Here is a 20,187-nt window from a genome sequence, read left to right as displayed (position 1 = left end):
ATAACTGCCAATGCTCCCACGCAGACTGGACAAACAAAACAGGGCAAATCCACCAACAAGAATGAGCCCCACCTGGGGAACACAATTGGCAGAAGGCCCCGATTGGTCCAACAGACTGGGAAGGGAAGAAAGGCACAGGTGGAGCAGGTCAGACATAACGAGACAAGGCAAGAAATCAGGACCTCAGACACAGACAAAAACCAAACAAACCTCCAAACACACAGAACGAGAACATGACGAGCAAGCACGCAAGATGGTGCCATCACTCAGAAAACGACGTGGCGCTCGGAACCATTTCAACAAGAGTGATGCTTTTGAGGATTTATTAGCAAACTGATAAAATAAATAAATAGAAATTGATCAAATGCTCCTAGTGGTGGCTGGGGCCAACCTGTAACCTAGCAACAGTATTTAGTGAAACACTGCATCATCATCATCATCATCATCACAAGAAGAAGAGGCTCAATACAGAGGTAAGAATCCCACCAACATGGCCAACACAAGACACGTGTGGAACACAAGTCCAAAAAATAAACACATTCCTTTCAAAAATTATGAAAAAATACAAACAATTATACAAATATTCCCAATGTACAACTTGTTCTTTATTCGGAGCGCTACAATGCGTCTGAGCACATGGAAGTTTAAAAAACAAAAAAAACAAAACAAAACCGTATAGGGGTCACAGGGTCATGTGAGGACAACACTAGAAGGCCACAGTCATGACTGGACGCCCGCAAACCGACGCCAAAAGGTCATCTGGCTTCTTTGGATGAAGGGAGCCTTTTTTGCTCCGCCCACTCAGATGACAACTCCCCCTGGCTCCGCCCATTCCAAACAAACCAAAAATCCAAATGCAAAAAACAGGAATGCATCATTAACTTGTGTAGAAAATTTGCATAAGAAGGCATGCGTTTGTTTTTTGTTTTTGTTTTTTAAAAGGGGGGCACACATTTTGTTCTAATACTGCTCAAATAAAAAAGTGCATCACTGCGTCATCACGACTGCTTGGCAGACTTGGCAACCTTTGACCCCTCAATGAGCGAGTTGATCAGTTACAAAAAAAAACAAAAAAAAAACATTTAAGGCAAAACACTGAGCGGCCAATGAGGTGAAGGGGCGGGTCCACGCATCACAGTGCAAGTCGAGACAAAAATTGAAGGCACTCGAGGTACCTACTGGGGGAGGGGGGAGGAGTCTTGACCATGAGATATGCTAATTGGCTGCCACCAGTCATGTGACCTCAACTCAAAAGAGGAGAAAAGAAAAGCACAAAAGAGGCATCACCAATGGCTGAGCAAGAAGTGAGCGGCGCCCCCTGCAGGCTCTTCTTGTGCTTCCTCCAAAGTGGGAGGAGTCAGCTCACATCACAGAACCAGAAGAAGAAACCAACTTGTGCTTTTTTGTTTTTTGTTTTTTTTTGGCCGCCATTAAGCGGAAGCTTGGGCTCCGCCCCCTGGCGCATTTGATGCGTTTGGCAGTTGAAGATGGCGGCGGGCGGAGCGGAACACCAGGAAGACCCGAACGCGTCCTCGCAAAACAAAGCACATGGCACGGACACACCAATGACGACTCACAACAACAACGCCGCTTTGGCTCCGCCTCCTCCGACCTGCATTTGCCGGGCCCCGGGCGGGAATACAGTCTCTGGAGCAGGTGGGGGAGGGGCCGGGACGCTTCAAACAAAGAAGTGACGCCATGTTGGATACCGACGTCGTCGTCGTCGTCTTCCATTTGAAGCACTTGTTTGTTTGAAGGGCGTTCGTTGGCTTTCACACGGGCTTCGACCGACGGGGGCCGCCGCCGCCGCCGCCCCCGCCCCCCACGTACGCCCGGCCAGCCCCCGTCCGCCCACCCCAGACCGGCGGAACAGGCACACTCCGGTGTGATGGATTCCGACTCCTTTCCATGACAACGTCTACGGCTAACGGCCGCTATCTACCATCGACACAGGCTGACGATACGACGCACGCAAACAAACGACATTTACACACATTGGCAACTTTTTCTTTTTGTTTTGTTTCTCGGCGACGCTCACTCGGCTGGCACGCAATGCTGGGAGGGTTCTGAGGTTTTGCTGTTGCTGTCGCTGATGTCCCGTTTGTCCGGCACCGCCATCTCCGGGGACCCGGCGGCGGCCATGGTGTTGTCAGAGTCGGCAGAGGCGGGCGGTGGGTGCGGCGGTGCGGCCGTACCGTTGGCCTGGGCCTGCGCCTCAGAGGAAGCCGCCGCCGCCGCCGAGTCCATAGTCTCCGTTTGCGTCTTAGCTCCGCCCCTATCGTCTGGGACGGGCGTGAGGCCGCCCCGATGGTCGGCAGCCGCGGTGGCGGCGCTTGTCTCCGGCGCCCGCTCTCCAGCTGGGTCACTCTTACCCGCCTCGCCGGCCTCCAGCTCGGGTAGTGCCGGCTGGCCTCGAGGCGAGGCGGGCTCGGCGGCGGCGGCGGCGGCGGCGGCGGCGTCCGGGACCCGCACGTCCCTGCCGTCGGGGTGGGCCGCCAACTGGTTGAAGTTGAAGGCCTGGATGAGGCGCACCAGATGTTTGACCTTGTCCAGGGACAGCTGCATCTCCTTCTGGCGGGCCAGGATGCCGTTCTTGGTCTCCATGCATTTCTGATGGACAAAAGACACAAACGAGCAAGGACGTCAGCTGGCAGAATGACGCCGTGTCCAACAAATCACTCGTGTAGGCTCATCAAGTAGCAGCATGCGTGGGGAACCCTGGGCCTGGAGAGTCCTGCCTGTTGACAATGTCTCCCTCTCCAACACAGCTGATTCCCATGATGGTCTCATCAGCAAGCTCTGCAGAAGCCCGTTAAGGATCCTGTTCATGGAAATCAGGTGTGCCGCTGGAGGGAGACAAGCAAAACGGGCAGGACAGGATTCCTGAAGCCTGCGTTTGTGGCAGGCAAAACAATGACACGTGCATCCACTAGATGGCACAATCTTCCTATGAAAGTTGCTCCTCACACAAGCATGCGGACGGCTCTGGAGCCCTGCTACTAAATTAGCCCTGGGACTTCATCTTGAAAAAGCTGCAATTGACTGGCAACCTGTTGAGGCGGCGCAAGACAGCCGAGACGGACTCCGCCACACGCGACCCTCGTGAGGAGAAACTAATCAGAAAAGGGACGGATCAAATTCTGGGCCCACGGCGGTTTTGGGGGTGTTTGCGTGTTCGACCGACATCCGCTTTACAGTCTCTGCAGCCGGCCTCACTCATAGTAAGTCAAGTCAAAGTAAAGGACGCGCTGAGATGGGCGGAGCTACAAAGAACAGCTGAAACCGAAGTTCACCATTTACATAAACACTTGGACTTTCGAAAAAAATAGCGCAAGACATGGACGCCAAAACGCATTGTGTCATTTTTTAGCTCAAGCGAGCGAATGAAATCCGGGCCAATGTTGATCCTTGACTGTCCTTTTATCCGGGGAGCTTCCATTTTTCTTTTTTGTCTCCTCAGACAAAGCGTTCCAATTGTTTTGTAGCTTCTGCCAGGAAAGCAGTAATTGTGCGCCGACATTCAAATGGACTTCCGTCTTTGTAACGAATGGCGGGGGGGGAGTGACGTACACCATCAAGCAGTCAGCGCACCTGTAGTTTCTCCTCATGCGACTGATGTGGATTTGACTTTGACGCGCGTTCCTCGTCCGTAGCACCTTCTCATTCTTCTCTTCTCATTTCCCACAATAATCTTTTCAACTTGTGTTGTTGTTCTGTCCAGCAACGGACGTCCAACGAGCAGGTCGGCTCGCCATCAGGCGCGTCGTCACATTTCCGTGATCAAGTTTGAATTAGCGCCGCTCTGCTGTCCGTCAGCAATGAACGTCCGTGCGGAAACACAAAATACTGCTACCGGCTCGCGCAAATGTATACATATATTTTTTAAATGAATGTACAAATTATTCTGATGTAAATATCAACTACTGTAGAATGGTGAGATCCAACTAAAGTGGAAATTGGGGTTGCATGGCCAGCGTAGGAACGCAACTCATCTGTAACTCCCTCCATTGATTATTTGATCAATTGAGCTTCTCTAATGCAGTGTAAAATCAAGCTACTGACAAGTGTTTTGTTGATGAAATGATGATTGATTCCAAATATTTCTCCCTTGACTTCGGTGCTGTATAGCGTTAGTGTGACGGGATGCAATTGATTGCGAGATACCAAGTTTGGGCCACAACTTAAAGGCGTCAATTGTGCCACGCAGCAGCGTTGGCGCTTCTCCGCTTCGCCGCACCAAATGCCAGAACAGCCCAGCTGGCGGGAGGAGGCTGTCAATGAAGCAACCAATCGGCCGAGACCTCACCGTGATGGAGTTGCTGAGCTGCTTGACTCGTTGCTCCAGTTGCTCGCGTTCCAGCCGCAGTTCTGCACTCCACTTGATCAGCTTCTGCTTCTCTTCTTCTTTTGCTGCGCAAACGAGCGGCAACGTCCGTGAGCTGCGCCGAGCGCCCCGACCGACCGTCGCTCGCTCACCTTCTTTGTAGGCGATGTAAGAGTGGACGATGGCCAGCGTCCCGGGCCACGGAATGGCTTCTTCTTTCTTGAGGATCTGCCAAGAGAAGACGACACTGGTCACACACGGACGCAGAGGGAGGGCGCCAGGGGGTCGGTGGGTGGGGGACATTCTAGGCGAGCGCGGCGGGCACAATGGAGCGGGCGGATGCGTGACACAACCAACGGGACAAGTGTGCAGCGTTGCTTACAAAGGGCGGAACAGTCCTCAAGCGGGCCGTTACCTGATCTTGGCATTTGGGACAGATCCACATGCCTTTAGGAATGCTTTTCAGGGGCGGGTCCAGGCAGTCCAGGTGATAGACACGAGAACACGTGTCGCACATGAGCAACTGGCCACTGCGTCTGCACACAGTGCAGAAGTCCTCATGGATGTCTCCCTGCGAGCAAGAATTGGACCAATCAGTCGCCCCAAACCAGGCTGGAGTCGGGGGCCGCTGCCCGCGCTTTGGCCCACAGGCTGTTCGCTTTGTAAGGCTGAGTGATGATTGACATGTGATCGGTGGATGATTGACAGACGAGTGAGCCGACGGCGGCCTTCCGCCCCCCCTCGGTTACTTACATCCCCGGAGCTGGGGCTGGGCAGGGGGAGGGGGCGGGCGGGGCTGGAGGGGGAGGTCGGGGTGAGGCAGCCCGGCTCCGGGACGCCGCCGCCGCCGTATTTGGGTGGGCGACCTGGGTGAAATGAGACAGACCACAAAGACGCAAAACAAAAAAAAAAACAAAAAAAAAAAAAGAAAGATGGAGGGGGGAAGAACAACAACAGTCTGCGTGACATACCTTGGAAAGGGAGTCATCGTTGGCTAGCGTGAGGCGGGGGGGATGGGGGGTGGGTTGGGGAGGGGGAGGAGTCAGAAGCACAGACAGTGTTAGTGCGCACGGCGCCGCGGCAACACGAAAGACGCTCGTCACCGCTCACTTTTTCTGCGCTCCGCACGATCCGACATTCAAGAGACGGGAATCGACGCGCGACTTCAACATTTACGCTACGCGGACACGACTCTTTCATGGCCATTTGGTTCTCTGCTGTTCGGGTCCGGTTTTGTTATTCTGTGGTGACCAGACCCAGTCGGCCAGGCTTCCACAATCCTGGTCCTCGAGGGCAACCCTGCAGCTTTTCCATGTTTCCGTCCTCCAACACAGCTGAGTCTAATCGTCAGGATCGTTATGGTGGCGGCCGTGAATCGGGGAGAGCCGGTCGTCCAGTATCCGGAAGGTCAGCTGTTGGAGTCCCGCTCTCCCCAAGTCACGTGTGGTCGGGTCCTTGGGCAAGACCCTTCACATACGTTGTGGTCTACGGAAGGTGCGAATGTTTGGGGCTGGTCGGAGGCGCATGCTGGCAGCCGCGCTTCCGTCAGTCGGCCCCAGGGAACAAGCTGTGGCTACGTAGTTTACCGCCACCGGTGTAACTCATGGGTCCATTTTGAAGTGTCTTTGAGAAATCATCGGATGATATGAATCAAGGAGTGTTGGAGGACGGCAACATGTAAAAACTGTCAAGGATCAGGGGTGAGGAAACCTGGGGGAGACCCCTGGCAAGCCAAGCGGGTTAGTGGTGAAAGTGAGCGAAAGTTGACGGCAGGCGGCGAGGACAGCAAGCGTGTTAATAGCAACATGTCGAGAGAGTGCGAGAGACACACGGGCGGGGACGTGACGCGCAAGCCGGGACACCTCGGCAACGACTCCATGTTAGTGTCCACCCGGTACTTTTTGCTGCTACTCCCAGTCAGAAGATCTCAAGTGTCAGTCAGTCAAGGCACGTTTCTGTCGGCCAGGCGGCCCACCTGCGCTACATTATACCGACCTCTCTTTCGGGTCCCCAGGTGCAGAGGGCTGTTCAGGTAACTCACTGCGCTCTTTTTCCTCTGAAACATAAACGGCAAGCAAAATCAATGGGCAACTCTCCATTTGTTGCAACCGCAACATTCATAGTACAAGCCGCAATAGTGGATCGCCGTTACGGGCCAATTTTCATACATCAGCGTCCAAACTGGCGCATCTTCCATTTTTTTTTTTTTTTTTTTTTGCCTATTGGGAGTTTGGCGGACGCCGTTGTGCCTCATTGGGTCTTCCAGCACATCCGGGGCCTTGCTAGTGCCTGTCCAGCGGTTTAAGAGGCGGACACCTTCACCTCATTTGCTTTGTACACGCTAAAATCCAGCAAGAATTGCGGCGAAGCCTGCCGGGAATGTTCAAGGACTGGAGGGGAGCCCTTTCCATTGGATGGCAAACAAGTGGGCTGTGTTCCCTCTCACGCCACAAGCGCCACTTTGGCTGGGCACGAAAACCAGGACCGACGCGTTCAGCTCAACGGCAACTCACCTCGGGCTCAAAGACGGCGCCGCTGTAGACCGGGTTGGCCGTCGTTCTCCTCTTCCTCTCCTGCCTTTTGCTCTGAATCTCTGCAAACGGCAGCAGGCAGGCAACGTGTTGCGCAGACGGACTATCAAGCAACGCGAGCGCGACGGCGGGCGGGCGGGCAGCTCACCTTCCAAGTGGTCGTGCGTTACAAGACCCAAGGACACCATGAAGGCCAGTTTCTACAAGCGACACGTTCAATCAGACAAGCGGCGTGCTGACAGCGTCATCATCCGTCCCTCACCTACCTCCGGACTCTCCTCCTTCTTGGGCCTCGGAGGAGGAGACAGGGGCGGAGTCGCCGAAGAGGGGAGCGTAGCCGCCACCTTATGCTCGGCTCCGCCCCCAGCTTTAACAGTCTGCCAGGAAAGGACAACAGGAAGTCAGGCCACTTGCCGGACAGTCACATGACAGGAGCGGGCGCCGCTTTCCCTACCTTGAGCTCGGCAGCGTGAGACGGCTGGGCGGGGACAGAGGCGGGGTCGGGTGCACGCGCCGGGCTGGCGAGGCAGGCGGCCGTGGTGGGCGCGGTGATGACGATGCCGGTCAAAGGGGCGGAGCCCGTCTTGACGCAGGGCTGTCCGTTGACGATGCGGAGCTGGTGAATGGGCGTGGTGGACGAGAGCGAAGGCGACAGCTTGGTGGCCAGCATGACGGGCCTCTGCAGCAGCTGGGGCGCCGCCATCATGGGCGGGGGAGGGGCGGGGGCGATGGGGACGTTGGTGGGCAAAGCGGCCTTCGGTCGGACCTGCGGATGAAGCGCGCGCCATCAGAAAACAAAAATCACCCCTGCCTCATTGCCGAATCTTGCAAACCGTCACGAGTTGCCACCGAAAACTTGATGCATGTTCAATTCAATTGGCCCTGGTCGAGCTCCTTTGTTCTGCTGCCACCTGCTGGCCGTGAGAGTAATAACTAGCTTTGTTTTTGGAGTGGAGCGTTCAAGTGAGATTGTTGAGGTGGAAAGTATTATGATGCACAACAATCACCAAGTCTCATACAATGGCAACCTTCGTTTCCATGGAGACTGCCTGGCATTTCTTGCCATTATCTGCTGCTGTCGTCATCGCCGTGTGCTTGATCAGCTATATGCTAAACAAAGTTTAGCTGCATGGAAGCACGTCGATTATCCCAGGGACCAAACGCGATGAAATGCCCAGACGGAAGTCGTCACGCTAGCGAGCCACAGACACACAAAATGAAAAGAAAAAGAGTGAGGGAGAAGAGCTGGCTAGTAAAGCACTGGGGGAAACCCTGGGCAACCCCCGCACACACACGCACACACGCACACACGCGCACACGCCACCTCAAACATTTAGTGCCTTGAAGCCAAGCAGGAGTATTTGTCGCCCTCTGCTGGAATGAACGAGACGCGCGCGCACACAGCATTGCCGGCGGGTTTTTGTGCATGTGAAAGACGGCCGGCGTCATCGGTGGAGGGCGCACAACTTTGATAGGCTGCACGCTGACGGCCTGCAGCTGAGGCAAAAGCACAGCGCGCGGCGTGTCTGCAGTCAGCTGACTTCCCGACATCACTTCCTGCTTCCTTTTGGGGTCCAAGTCAAACACGGTTTTCACATATGGTGGACCGACTCTCGCTATAACAAGCAACTGAGGAAATGTTGCCCATTCATCAGTGCGCTTCTCGCCGGTGGCAATCAAATGATTTTTCCATGACGATAAGGTGAAGAACTAAAACCTTGAAAACACGTACGACTTTTTGCTGACCAGATCAGACTGGACCAAAATGTTTCTGAACGCACGCTCACAAGTTTCAAGTCAGCTTAGGAAATCGTAACCGTGCATGTTAGTCGCCGTCACTGCGGGTGTATTCAGACCAGAAAAGTCCTTTAGTCCGCTTGTTTGGTCTGGACCAAAAGTGGACTTTATTTTTATTTTTTTTTAAGTTTGGTGCGGTTCATATGCACACTGTGCTTCTTGCAAGTGGACTATATTGCGCAATCACGTCGACCCACGTGACGATCCGTGCTCCCGTTGGACAAAATGACGAGGGCTGTGCGCGTTCCAAACCCGGAAATAGCGGAAAACGTGAAAATTCTGACGCGCTGCATATTTGTTGCAGCAAAGTGGGTCTCGGTCCGCAACAGGATTCGTTTGTGTGTAAAGTATTCAGACCTGCACAAAAGGTCCGGACAAGCGTGGGAAACAAATTCTGGTCCGTTTAAAGCGGAGCAAACAATGCAGGTCTGAATACACCTTGACCGACGTCACGGGCGTCGCACGCGGGCACGTACCAGCATGGCGTTCTTGGAAAGGAGGCGGACCGGTTCCAAGCTGTGAGCGCTCAGTTTGCCCGCCACCTGCAGGTTGATGGGGGCGTTGTGCGAGTCGCCTTTGGAGATGGCGGCGGTGGTTACCATGGTGACAGTCGCCGGCCGTTGCGGCAGGATGGAGCCGGGCAGGGAGGGCGTGGCGGCGGCTTTCAGCACCAGAGGTAGCGTCTTGGTGGTGAGGACCGGCGTCACCGTCAGCGTCTGCCCAAGTCCGACAAAACAAAACAAAACAAAACACCATCACTCAACCGCAACAAGTCGTCACGTTCCAATCCACTACCTAATCTCAAAATCTTGCTCCATTTTGGTGGCTTGGTAAGTTTCAAACATTAATTGAGAGGATTTTCTGTTGCATATCTGAAGAGCAAATATTTGACAGCCCAACAATCAAGACGAGTTTTCAAAGTCATTCAGCTCTCCTACCTGCTGCTGGGTCTGCACCAGATTGGTGGGCTTGACGTCACCCCCTACAGGAGGCACGTGGACCTGCAGCTGCACTTTGGCTTCCGGTTCTTGCTTGACCAGCAGCTCTTTCCTCAGCTGCTCCACCACCTTTTTCTGTCCCAACACAATAACGCCCGTCGTCAGCCTTCTTTCCAGGATCGTCTTTCATCCGTCACATCGCAAGCACATGCACAAGTCGGCTCGGGGGCACCACCAAAGATGAACTTTGACCTCCGTACGCAACGTTAACAAACACAATAGACTTGTGACCTGTTCCTGAGTGCCGGTCTCCATGGAAACCAGTACCAGATGAAGAGGACAACCCACCTCCTGGAGATCTAACCCGCAAACAACAAAATTGTGCGGCTGTGATGGCTCGTCATGCAGACCCAACGCCGCTTCACAGTTGGCGCAACCAGACCGGAATGCCCGGTAGTGGCGGCCCGGTGGCGCCAATCAAGCATTTTGAAGCCAAGAAAGGTGCTTTGTCGCCCACGGGAGCACCAAGTGGCCAAAGGAGCGCAAATTTGGACTAGCCATGAAAGGAGGCACTCCGAGCAAGCGACGGAGTTGCGAGACACGACCGCCATATTTGGCGTTGGGTCTGAAGCCGGCACAACGGCGCCGCCTGGAGGACGTGTCGCTACCTGCTTCTCACTCAGCGCCGTGATCTTTGCCTGAAGTTCATGAAGTTGCTTCTTCAGATCTGCGTTCTGGAGGGGAAGGAGGAGCAAAGACAAACATTAGGAAAGGGAAAAAAAACAACAACAACAAAACAGTAGGTCATGTGACCACTTGTTTCTGCCCAGTTTATTACCTGAGGGTCCTGCTTCATTTGGGCCACCAGTTTCTGTGGGCAACACCACACACACACAGTCAGCACAACAATCAGCACACGACTTGTCATCTCATCTTATCTTACTGCAGAGCAAGGAGCAGCTTTCACAGACACACCAGGAACATTTATTAACAGACATGAGCTGATATGAGCAAAAATATCCAAGTATTACAATTATAGCTCTAAAATGTGCTTATTTTAAATATTTGGGGGAAAGAAAAAAAAAAAAAGATCATTTTATTCATGTAATACATTCTATTTCGTTTTTAAACAAAATATACAAAAATTGGTACATTAAGACACGCGTGCCATGTTAAATTTACAAGTAAATAAATATTGACATTCTTCCTTGCGTTCGTTTATCTTAGCAAGACGCAGTGTCCAATAACTGGTGAGCTATTTTTGCATTAATTGAAGGCAATCAACTTCAAAGACGCTGCTGGTTTTGATTTGTTAAGCACAATGCAAGCTGCAAAGGCAAACGTTAACTGCCCATTTAAAGTTAACGAGCAATATCGATTCTGATGCCTGCGTATGGATACGCTTACTGTAATGAGGCCCGCAACGATATATTGCCGTATCGATTTTTTGAGCACACCCCTACAACATATGGCCACATATTTAGCCTCAAAATATAGGACAACTCAAACTTATGAGGCGCTGCCGCACTCTTGCGTGTACACGACACTCACTTAACAAAACGCGCAACGCGACGGCAGCCGAAAAGTCACAACAGTGAAGTGTTGTTTTAAAAGCAAGCTCAAACAGATGAAACATGTTCGACGCACGTCTCAAGGTCTAATGAGACAAAAAAATAAAAAATTTAAAAAAAAAAAAAATCACCAAAATGACATGCACTTACGGCGCTAGACTTTAGTTACAGCGGTGGTGGTCCCGCTCCCCCCTTTCTTTCTTTCTTTCTTTCTTTCTTTCCCTCCTTCCACTCCGTTTCAATTTGTATTTCAAGCACGATGACATCATCGCGTTTGTCAAACCGCGGTTTAACCGCAAATGCAATCCATCGTTCAGCCATAGCGCCGAAGGGAAGATACGAGCTGATATGTGCGGTTACTAGGGGTGTTAAAAAAAAATCGATTCGGCGATATATCGCGATACTACATCACGCGATTCTTGAATCGATTCAATAAAAAATAAAAAATAAATCGTTTTTTTTTTTTTTTTTTTTTTTTAAGAGCTCAGAATTGTTCATTCGGTAGTCTTACCGATTCAACGTCTTATCATCATTGCCTTTTTTTTTTTTTTTTTTTTTTGTGTGTGTGAATCGATTTTTAAACTTTCATTTTTAATGGAAAAATATTCAACAAAACGTCTGACTTCGGGTTAGGATTCACACCTTGAGCATGGAAGAATGTTATATGAACGGAACATTAAGCCTTAATATTTTATTTTAATGCTGTTCAAACATCAAACAGATTACAACCTCTATAAGACTGAAATTTCAGATAAATAAATCATACATTTTCATATAAATCTTACACTCTACAAGCGTACTGATTAGTATTTTCTAAATTTGAATGAAAAAAAAATCGCAACAATCGACTTATAAATTGGTATCGGGATTAATCGGCATCGAATCGAATCGTGATACGAATCGAATCGTCAGGTACTAGGCAATTCACACCCCTAGCGGTTACAGTTCAGAAATCGTTGTAGTGAGGCATGCGTGATGGACATTTTTTGAACATTAACATGTGAAACTGCACCATGCACCTTCACCTTGACACTGCAATGGCTCCAAAAAAACAAATCAAACGTTTGATGAGGTCACACGCCTGCCCCGCCCATTTGAAAAGCACCGCCTCAAGCGCACCCATTGGTCCTAAGCACACTTAACTCTTGTTCTTTGTCAAGCAGCAGTTGTGGCGAAGGTCAAGGGACAAACCTGATGGATCTGGATCTCCACCTTGAGAGCCTCCTGCAACGTCTGTAATTCCATCATTGATGCAGTCAGTCTTTTAGCCGATGGATCAGCCTGAGGACACAAAGCAGAAATGAAAACTTAGCGCAAGGTGCTCACCGTCAAAAAAAGTGATGTGGTGAGCCGCTAGCGTACCTGAACGCCGTCTCCGCTGGGAAAAGCATCCAACTGAAGCATGAACGTGCTGCTGTGACAAAACACATGAAAAAGTCTTCAAGCTCGAACACTCGAGTAGTTCGACAGTCCATTTAGTTGACCCATCAAGAGCATTTTGAACCTTTCCCTTGACCTGTGCTTCTCAAGCGTGCTCCTATCCAGCCTGTTTTCCATGTCTCCCGCAGCCAACACAGATGTTTCAACGCATGAGCTAATCAGCAAGCTTGCGTGAAGCCGATAGCTTTCTCCTCAGGTGTGTTGCTGAAAGAGACATGGAAAGGCGTCCGGATACGAGTACTGGAGGACCACTTCTGACCAACAGGGCCCTTGACAAGCTTCGGCAATTTGACCGCCGTCTCTGCCACTCGCACGCAATTGGACCGCACCAACATGAGTCAATCCTCCTTTTACTCATCAACACAAAAATGGTTTCTTTCAAGTCGGAAAAGTTTGGAGGGAATTTCCCACCGCTCTTTCATGCTTGAAACTCATTCGCTGGCAGACATTTGAGAACAAGTGACATTTTTTAATACCCACATGAGACTCGTGCTTGACGATTCACACAAATTTGATCCAGATGTTCACTTTGGCTTCTCTCCATCATTAAAACTGAATGATTGAAGAAAGACGATTCATGTGCAGAACACCGCGACGTGTGTTTTTACAAGTTCCTTACATTGTGAAAGTACCCTGAACGCACCATGGAGCAATCAGTGCCATTTTGCCGTCTCTAAGCGTCCTTTAAGATGTTTAATGGCACGCCGGTAACATTAAACACGCCACAAGGAGAAGTACGTCGTTTGTATTTGAAATTACGACACGTTTATTTTAAAACATGGCTCGCCCTGTGCTAATGCTAAAGAGGATGGCGGATCCCACTCAAATGCTAACAGAACGTTGAGGAGTGATAGTCCTTCAAATAACAAATATTCACACACAAATGCTGTGGAAACACACACCCAACAGGTAAGGTAACATGACTCAAAGGCACAAATTCTTCCCAATTTGTCGGGGGGGAAAAAAAAATGAGTAAGAATTCACGGCACCACACTGCCCCTAAGAGGTCAAAACGTGCAGGAACAAGCAGTATTTGAACCAGTCATTAACATTAGAAAATATTCAACGAGCACGTGTGCCACTTGGCCTCAAGTGGCCTCTCCAACGATGTGTGCCAAAGGGGCCCAAATCCAACAAGTCCCAGATAGCGCACAGTGCAGGAAGATGCGTGACATCTTGAAATCAAAGTCATCTCATGTCACTTGTCTTCAAGGTTAGGTTGGATGAATACATCACGTCAACACACAATAGCAAGATCAAGTGCGGGCGGGAGTGTCCTTGTTGCAATGTTGAGGAATAAATTGGGACTCACCACCGGCTGTGGGACTGGACTCCACCCGTCCGCCCTTCCCTGCACAACACAACATACATGTACAATCTACGTGGAATCAAGAAAGCATCAGATCAATCCAACCAAGACATACATTAAGCTCACTCAGTCAATCGGTGACTGACCAATAAGTGATCCATCAGTTAATCCACAAGCCAAGTCAACCAATGAGTGTATTGATCAGTGATATGATGTGTGTGAATTCAAGCTGATTTTACACAACATATCACTTTTCCAAGTGCATATTATTCAAATACTTTGGAGAAATCTCAATCCATAAATGTGCTTCACTTTGCGTCAGATGTTCACAAACTTCACCAAGTTTGATTGGTGTCAGACACGACGAGGCTGCTGCAAGTTGTGCAACTGCAATCATGAAAATCTCGTCCAGTTATTACACTTGCAAAGGCGACATGTTTCGAGCCAATCAAGTCCTAAAAGGTCTTCCCATGGTGTGACACCATCTTGTTTTACCGCCTTTGTGTCAGCCCAATAAATGATTTCAATTATATTTCAATTCTCTCTTTGCCTCTCTAAGAAGAAAGAACAAAACCCTTCGCATTTACACAAAAACGTATCGCTGTGTGTAAAAAATGAATTCTATTCTATTGACGATAGTTTGAATCACTTCCGTGACGTCACGGGCAGATTTTCTTCATGTTTTCCCTTGAACTCAAAAACAAGACGACGCGTCCTCAACTTTGAGAAGAAGTTGCAAGTCAACCTGCTGCCCAATGACAGCTTTGAAAGTTGACAAGTTGCGCACGTCACTCCACACAGGTGAGCCCAGGTAGGGGGCGGCCCCGCCGCGCCGCCGGCTGAATTGGAGCAATTGTAGCCGGGATGGGACGACAGGACTGGGGACGGAGCGGGCGAAGAGCCGCCAACACGGACGAGGTTAAAATGGAGGTTTCACTTTGTTCTCCAAGCACTCGAGTCAAGTGCTCCGATAAATGTTTGATAGGCGTCTTGTCTTGTTGTTGGAAAAAGCTGGATGCTCCAGCTCTCCTTCCGAACCATCCCGGGCAGCCGCCGCCGCCGCCGGCGGTTCCGGCGACCGCTTCAAGACTCAACCGTTCCAAAAGGTCCAAAGTGACAGTTGCGCCGAAAGCCGGAGAACAAGTGGACGTGAACGTTAGCTCGCTAAGCTAACGTGTCGCTAGCGCCACGTTAGCTTGGCGAGCTAACGCGGCTAAGTTCTCCCAAAGATGAAGAAGAGGCGAACGGGAGCGCGGAGGAGGAGGCCGGACGAGCAACAACACCACGACGGCCGAAGGGCGGCTAAAGGACGCCTCCGAGGCTGCTCCAATGCGGCCGGCCACCGCCGAGGCTGCGAAGGATACGAGCCGCCTTTGGCTGTCCAACTTGTGTCGGCCTCCTCTTCCTCGTCTTCCTCCTCCTCCTCCTCCTCCTCCACCGCAGGAACTCCGACAAGAAGCAGCAAAGAGGCAGCAAAGAGCGCGACGAGGCCCCTCGAAAAGAGCCCGGAGGCCGAACGCGAACGCGAACGCGGAGACGGAGACGGAGACGGGACGCGCGTCAACTCGCCACCGAGGACGACATTAAAGTTAGCAAATGAAAAAGCTCGATGTGCACTTACTCAGCAGCAGTCCTCCTCCAGATTAATTAAATATATATCTCCAACAAGGCGATCCACGATGGAACAAGAGCCTAGAAAGAGTCCCGCTCGCTCCTTCCCAAGCCCCTTGACTTAGTTGCTCAATTTTGGACGTAGTTTGGGCAAATTAGTGAGAAAAGACACAAACTGAAGCTACAAAACAAGAACTCTTGTTCAATCTCATTCAGGTCTGCCTGCGCACAGCTCGTATCCCTCCGCCGCGGAGCTACACGAAGGCCCAGCAAAACTACTTGTCCTTCTCCATAAAACCACTTTGGCCGCCGCCGAGTCGTCGAGATCGGTGACGCTGATTCCCAAAGTTCGTCCGGCGGCGTCGATCGATGCCGCCGGCCCCGCAAAAAGACGCCTTCTCCAAGCGGACTACTTTTTGTGTCGGTGCGGCGAATTTATTTCACTTTGCCTAAGGAACGGCGGTGCTGCGACTCCCATTGCCTAGGGAAAAGACCCGGATGTAAACTCAGTGAAACTACCGAGAGAAAGTCCTCGTGAGCGCGCTCGCCTTTCCACGTGCGCGCGCGTCGTTGCTTCAACACCCGGGGATCAAAATCGGAGGGCTGCCGATTTGAATTCTCGCGATTCGCGGAGCCACTCACGTCACGAGAGCCTGACCGACTCATAACACAACTCGAGCACTCTTGACTCCCTTTGCCATCCTTCACCTATGCCAGGAGGGGCCGCTGCAGCCTCTCTCCGGCGTGAAGGGGAGAGTCGCCTCAACAACATACAAATAATCAATCAATCAATCAATAAATAAAACTGCTTGCTGTGGTTCAATCCAATAATTTCAATGATTTCATCATTTAGCTGAATTTGCATTTATATGCTGTCAAAGAACAGCTGGGAGAGTCACTTTTTTGAGTTGCTTTATTAATAACAGTATATGTGAACAATATAAAGACCACAACGTACAAAGATAATACAATGGGTGCGCAGTGTGCCTACACAAATAAAGGCTTGGACCTAAACAACAAAAAGAAGGGACAAGGAGGGAGGTTTTTCTTCGCATCAGAATGTCATCGGGGGTTCAAGGAAAAACTTCCGAGCTTCCGTCCCAAGTCAAAAGGACGGTCAACTCGCTGAAATGCCTGAAATGCCGTTCTCCCTCCCTCCCTCCCTCCTCGATGAAATTGAAAAGCATTGCACTTGAGATCTTTGATTTGTGAGGATGATTCCAAAATGTGATGCAACGTCATTTGACTGCTACAACAAACTTTAGTGGGACAGTCACAGCCAAAAGCGAGAACAACCCGATGTTTGTTTTCGGCATTTAAATTGCATTTCATTGGAGAAAAACCGGAAAGGCCCGGATGTTCGGAATTGTCAATGGAACTCGAGCAGTAGTTTAACAGTTACACAGCAAAATTCTCATAATGTCACATCGGCAATTATACATTCAACAGTCTGCCCATTATCATTAACTAGTTTTTTCATGAACATTCTTAATGAGTCTTTCTGTCGACTAGAAAAACGACTCCAAATTGCACGGTGGCGTCCGGACAAGTCATCACCGCTGCCACTGGGCGGCAGTGTTGAGTTGACATAACCAACCAAGCAACCACTTACTGAGGTTTCAAGCCGCCATCTTGAATCGCCAGTGATCGTTTGGCTCCGATGATGATCAATTGCTCCAATCACAGAGCGCGTCCAATTCCTGACACCGGTTGGCTTGTTCGAAACAATCTTGGATTGAAGTATAAACTTTGATCGGAAATGTTTGAATGAAGCACAACATTCTGGTGTTATGGTCTCATTCTATTGTTCAACTCTTTAATTAAAAGGTGTGCAGGGGATGAGGGACGATCATTCCCAAAAACTTCGACAGTTGCAGCCTTTACCAATTTCCTCAACACATTCAACTCAAAATGTCATACATGGCCATTTTGAGTTTAGGAAACAACTTTGAAGTGCAATAAGGCAGGACGGATCCCGTCATCCATTTTGGATTTGGACCCTATGAGCGGGTATACACATCAAACGCTGGCGGTAATTGGATTGGCTAGCAACCAGTTTGTTTATTTCCATAGTGCGTTCAAATACAGACAAAAACAATAAACGTGCAAGGAAACACAACAGTCAATTCCTTTTTTTTTTTATTTTTTTTTTTAAAAATTGGTTTATTGTAGGAACTGATCTGACAACTGTGATCCGTTCACTTCAACGATTGTGCGCGACTTCCACTCGGGATTCTGAAGGCGCTGGCCAAACGACATTTTCATGGCAACATGCTCGAGCTGAAATTGGATTGAATTTAAAAACAAACAAACAGACAGACATGAAATAAGCCACAAACGAATGAAGATCATCTGCGTCTTTCGGAGGTCCCGCCTCCACTCATCAAAGCAACTGACAACATGGAGGACGTCACTTCCCAACAGAAGCGCAGATGATGTCATTTCCCGTTGCCGCGTTTTCAACGGCAGCTTGACGACCCCGCTGACCTTTAGAGCTGCGGGCCGGGGCGGCCGCATCGCAGCAGGCGGCGGAAGGTGACCCTGAAGGCGGGGCTGCACAGGGCGTAGCAGGCGGGGTCCAGCGCGCTGTTGACGTAGACCAGCCACAGGCCCGCCTGCCACGCCGCGTGCGGGATGCGGACGCGGCACAACGCCGCCACCAGCGCCATGGCGTTGTGCCGCGCCCGAGTGATGACGAAGGTCAGCAGGATGGTCAGAATGGTGCGCGTCACCCTCCTCTCCCTGACCGCCGCCCCGCGCCCTCGCCGGGCCCGGCCGGAGGCGGACAACGCCGCCGAGGCCGCGCGGTGCCTTCGGGAACGGGCCGAGTCACCGTCTTCGCCGGCGGTCCGCTCCGACGGATCGCTCGCCGCGGAAGCCGCACCTCGCCGTTTCAGGAGGCGGCGGCGGCGGCGCACGCTCACTCGCCGGCGGCCGGCGACCGACACGTGTCCGTAGAGGCCCAGCATGGCCAAAGCGGGCAGGAAGAAGGTCGGCAGGGTGGTCGCGAGGGTGACGGCGGGGCTGGCCAGCAAGCGCGGGTAACACTCCCGTTGGGGGATCAGGCGCCGGCCCCCCGCCCTCTGCCAGCACAGGATGGCGGGCGTCCACAGGGCGAAGGACAGCAGCCAAGCCAGCGCGACGGCCAGGCCGGCCATCTTGGCCGTGCGCCGCGGCGGGTAGCTGAGCGGCCGCCACAGGCACAAGAAGCGGTCCAAACTGATGAGCAGCACGTTCAAGACGGCCGCCGCGCTCACGCCGCGGTCCACCACCAGCCAGAGGTCGCACAGGGCGGCGCCCAGCGGCCAGGAGCCGCGCGCCGCGTACAGCGCGTACACGTTGACCGAGACGGCGCCCAGCAGCAGGTCGGCCGTCGCCAGGCTCAGCAGGAAGCAGTTGTGGACGGTGCGCAGCCGGCGGTTGACCTTGACCGACAGGAGGACCAGCGAGTTGCCCGCCACCGTGGCGGCGCTCAGCGCCGCGGCGACGGCGGTCAGCAGAAGCAGCCGGCCGGCGGACTGGCGGGAGGCGTTGACCGGGAGGCGGGGCCAGGCGGACGCGTCCGACCCGTTTGCCATTTTCCTTCCAAAGCGCACAAAAGACGGAAGCAAACGTCGTCACATTGCTTTCGTTTTCCAAAAGCAGCAAGAACACAAAGCGGCTCCAAAAGAGACTTTGGCAAAAGGGCCCAAATGCAGAGCGCGCCTCTCGCCCACATCAAGTCCAAAGACACTTGACGAGGACAAGCCACAACATTTCGCATCCTCAAATTTCCCATTTTCTTTGGTGTCCCAATGATCCAAATTGAAATCTTGCACGTTGTTTGTGGTGAACTCAAAGTAACGTTGACTTTTTCCAAACTCATGATTGCAACCCGAATCAACTTTTCCTGCATTGACCTTTTTGACAGGTGCGAGGACGAGAGCGACAAAGATGCAAACGAGGACGCCGTCGAGCGAGTGGAGAAGGCAAACGAGCAAACTTACCCGCAGAAGAGCAGCGGCGCGTCTTCAAGCAGTTGCAGTCGCGTGCTTGCCTCACATCAACAGGCGGCGGCGTGTCCTTCCTCCTCCCTCCTCATCATCATCATCACGTCTGCTTTTGATCAAAGAGCTGACATGGACAAACGCTCAACTCATCCATCCGTCAAGTGCGGACAAGAAAACGAGAGAGGAAAAGTGTCCAACTTGTTTAATGACATCACATCTAATCGTCCCGGTAAAGACTGACGAGAGCGGCGTTGGGGAGCCGGCAGCGGGAGCGGCGCTGTGACCAGCTGACTTCAGTGTTAACCAATCAAGTAAAGCCAGGAGGAGCTTGGCCAGGTTGCCGCGGAAACGCCACCTGCGACCTGACAATCACCATTCGGTCACGCACACGTACTTCAAAGAGGAAATGTAAACGCCAAACCTTTCTAGTTTGATTGGGGAGGAGTCAGAGGAGCCAGGGGGGAGTGGCCTACGCTCAAGTCTCTGCTCAGGGGACCCGACCGACAGCCAAGGCATCGCGAGCGGCACGTTTGGCACATGATCCCGTTCGCACCTCTCCGATCCATTAGGTCAGCGAGCTGCGGCTAAATCACGCACACGTGCCACTTGCGGAAATGGGAGGAGCTTCAGTCGGAAGAAACCGTCAGCAGAGGCGGAGTCACAGTGTTCCGCAAGTG

General features: G+C 51.8%; 2 protein-coding genes across 13 annotated transcripts; both read right to left on the bottom strand.

Moving 5' to 3' along the window:
- Positions 1–309: 309 nt before the first annotated feature.
- Positions 310–16,012, bottom strand: LOC144011512 (PHD finger protein 21A-like). 12 transcript variants are annotated; one of them, XM_077511619.1, is made up of 18 exons: positions 15,532–16,012; positions 13,914–13,952; positions 12,524–12,572; positions 12,353–12,442; positions 10,429–10,461; positions 10,259–10,324; positions 9,591–9,725; positions 9,129–9,368; positions 7,310–7,621; positions 7,122–7,232; positions 7,004–7,055; positions 6,838–6,917; positions 6,320–6,380; positions 5,078–5,318; positions 4,740–4,992; positions 4,477–4,552; positions 4,307–4,410; positions 310–2,610 (listed from the first exon to the last, which is right to left on the bottom strand). In XM_077511619.1, the coding sequence occupies exons 3-18, from the start codon at positions 12,563–12,565 to the stop codon at positions 2,035–2,037; spliced, it is 2,472 nt and encodes an 823-aa protein (XP_077367745.1). In that variant the 5' UTR covers positions 12,566–12,572; positions 13,914–13,952; positions 15,532–16,012; the 3' UTR covers positions 310–2,034. The 12 variants fall into 12 exon arrangements, with proteins under 12 accessions (XP_077367745.1, XP_077367743.1, XP_077367740.1 ...); XM_077511617.1 differs by having other exon boundaries at positions 12,524–12,575; positions 15,532–16,011; XM_077511614.1 differs by lacking the exon at positions 15,532–16,012 and adding an exon at positions 14,026–15,497 and having other exon boundaries at positions 12,524–12,575.
- Positions 16,013–17,369: 1,357 nt separating this feature from the next.
- LOC144011511 (muscarinic acetylcholine receptor M4-like) lies at positions 17,370–20,187 on the bottom strand. The gene has a single exon (XM_077511611.1). It carries the CDS (start codon positions 19,097–19,099, stop codon positions 18,011–18,013), a length of 1,089 nt encoding a protein of 362 aa, XP_077367737.1. The 5' UTR covers positions 19,100–20,187; the 3' UTR covers positions 17,370–18,010.

The sequence above is a fragment of the Festucalex cinctus genome, unplaced genomic scaffold (genome assembly GCF_051991245.1).
Source record: "Festucalex cinctus isolate MCC-2025b unplaced genomic scaffold, RoL_Fcin_1.0 HiC_scaffold_157, whole genome shotgun sequence".
Taxonomy (NCBI): domain Eukaryota; kingdom Metazoa; phylum Chordata; class Actinopteri; order Syngnathiformes; family Syngnathidae; genus Festucalex; species Festucalex cinctus.
The sequence above is the reverse complement of the archived record's forward strand: the minus strand, read 5'-3'. Positions and strand labels throughout refer to the sequence as shown.

Coding starts and splice junctions, on each gene's coding strand:
- LOC144011512 (XM_077511612.1), bottom strand. CDS start 13,972: ATGTATGTTGTGTTGTGCAGGGAAGGGCGGACGGGTGGAGTCCAGTCC. Junction 10,462..12,352: donor TGGAGATCCAGATCCATCAG/GTTTGTCCCTTG, acceptor TGTTGCCCACAG/AAACTGGTGGCCCAAATGAA. Junction 4,993..5,077: donor CCAGCCCCAGCTCCGGGGAT/GTAAGTAACCGA, acceptor ATCATCACTCAG/CCTTACAAAGCGAACAGCCT.
- LOC144011511 (XM_077511611.1), bottom strand. CDS start 19,099: ATGGCAAACGGGTCGGACGCGTCCGCCTGGCCCCGCCTCCCGGTCAAC.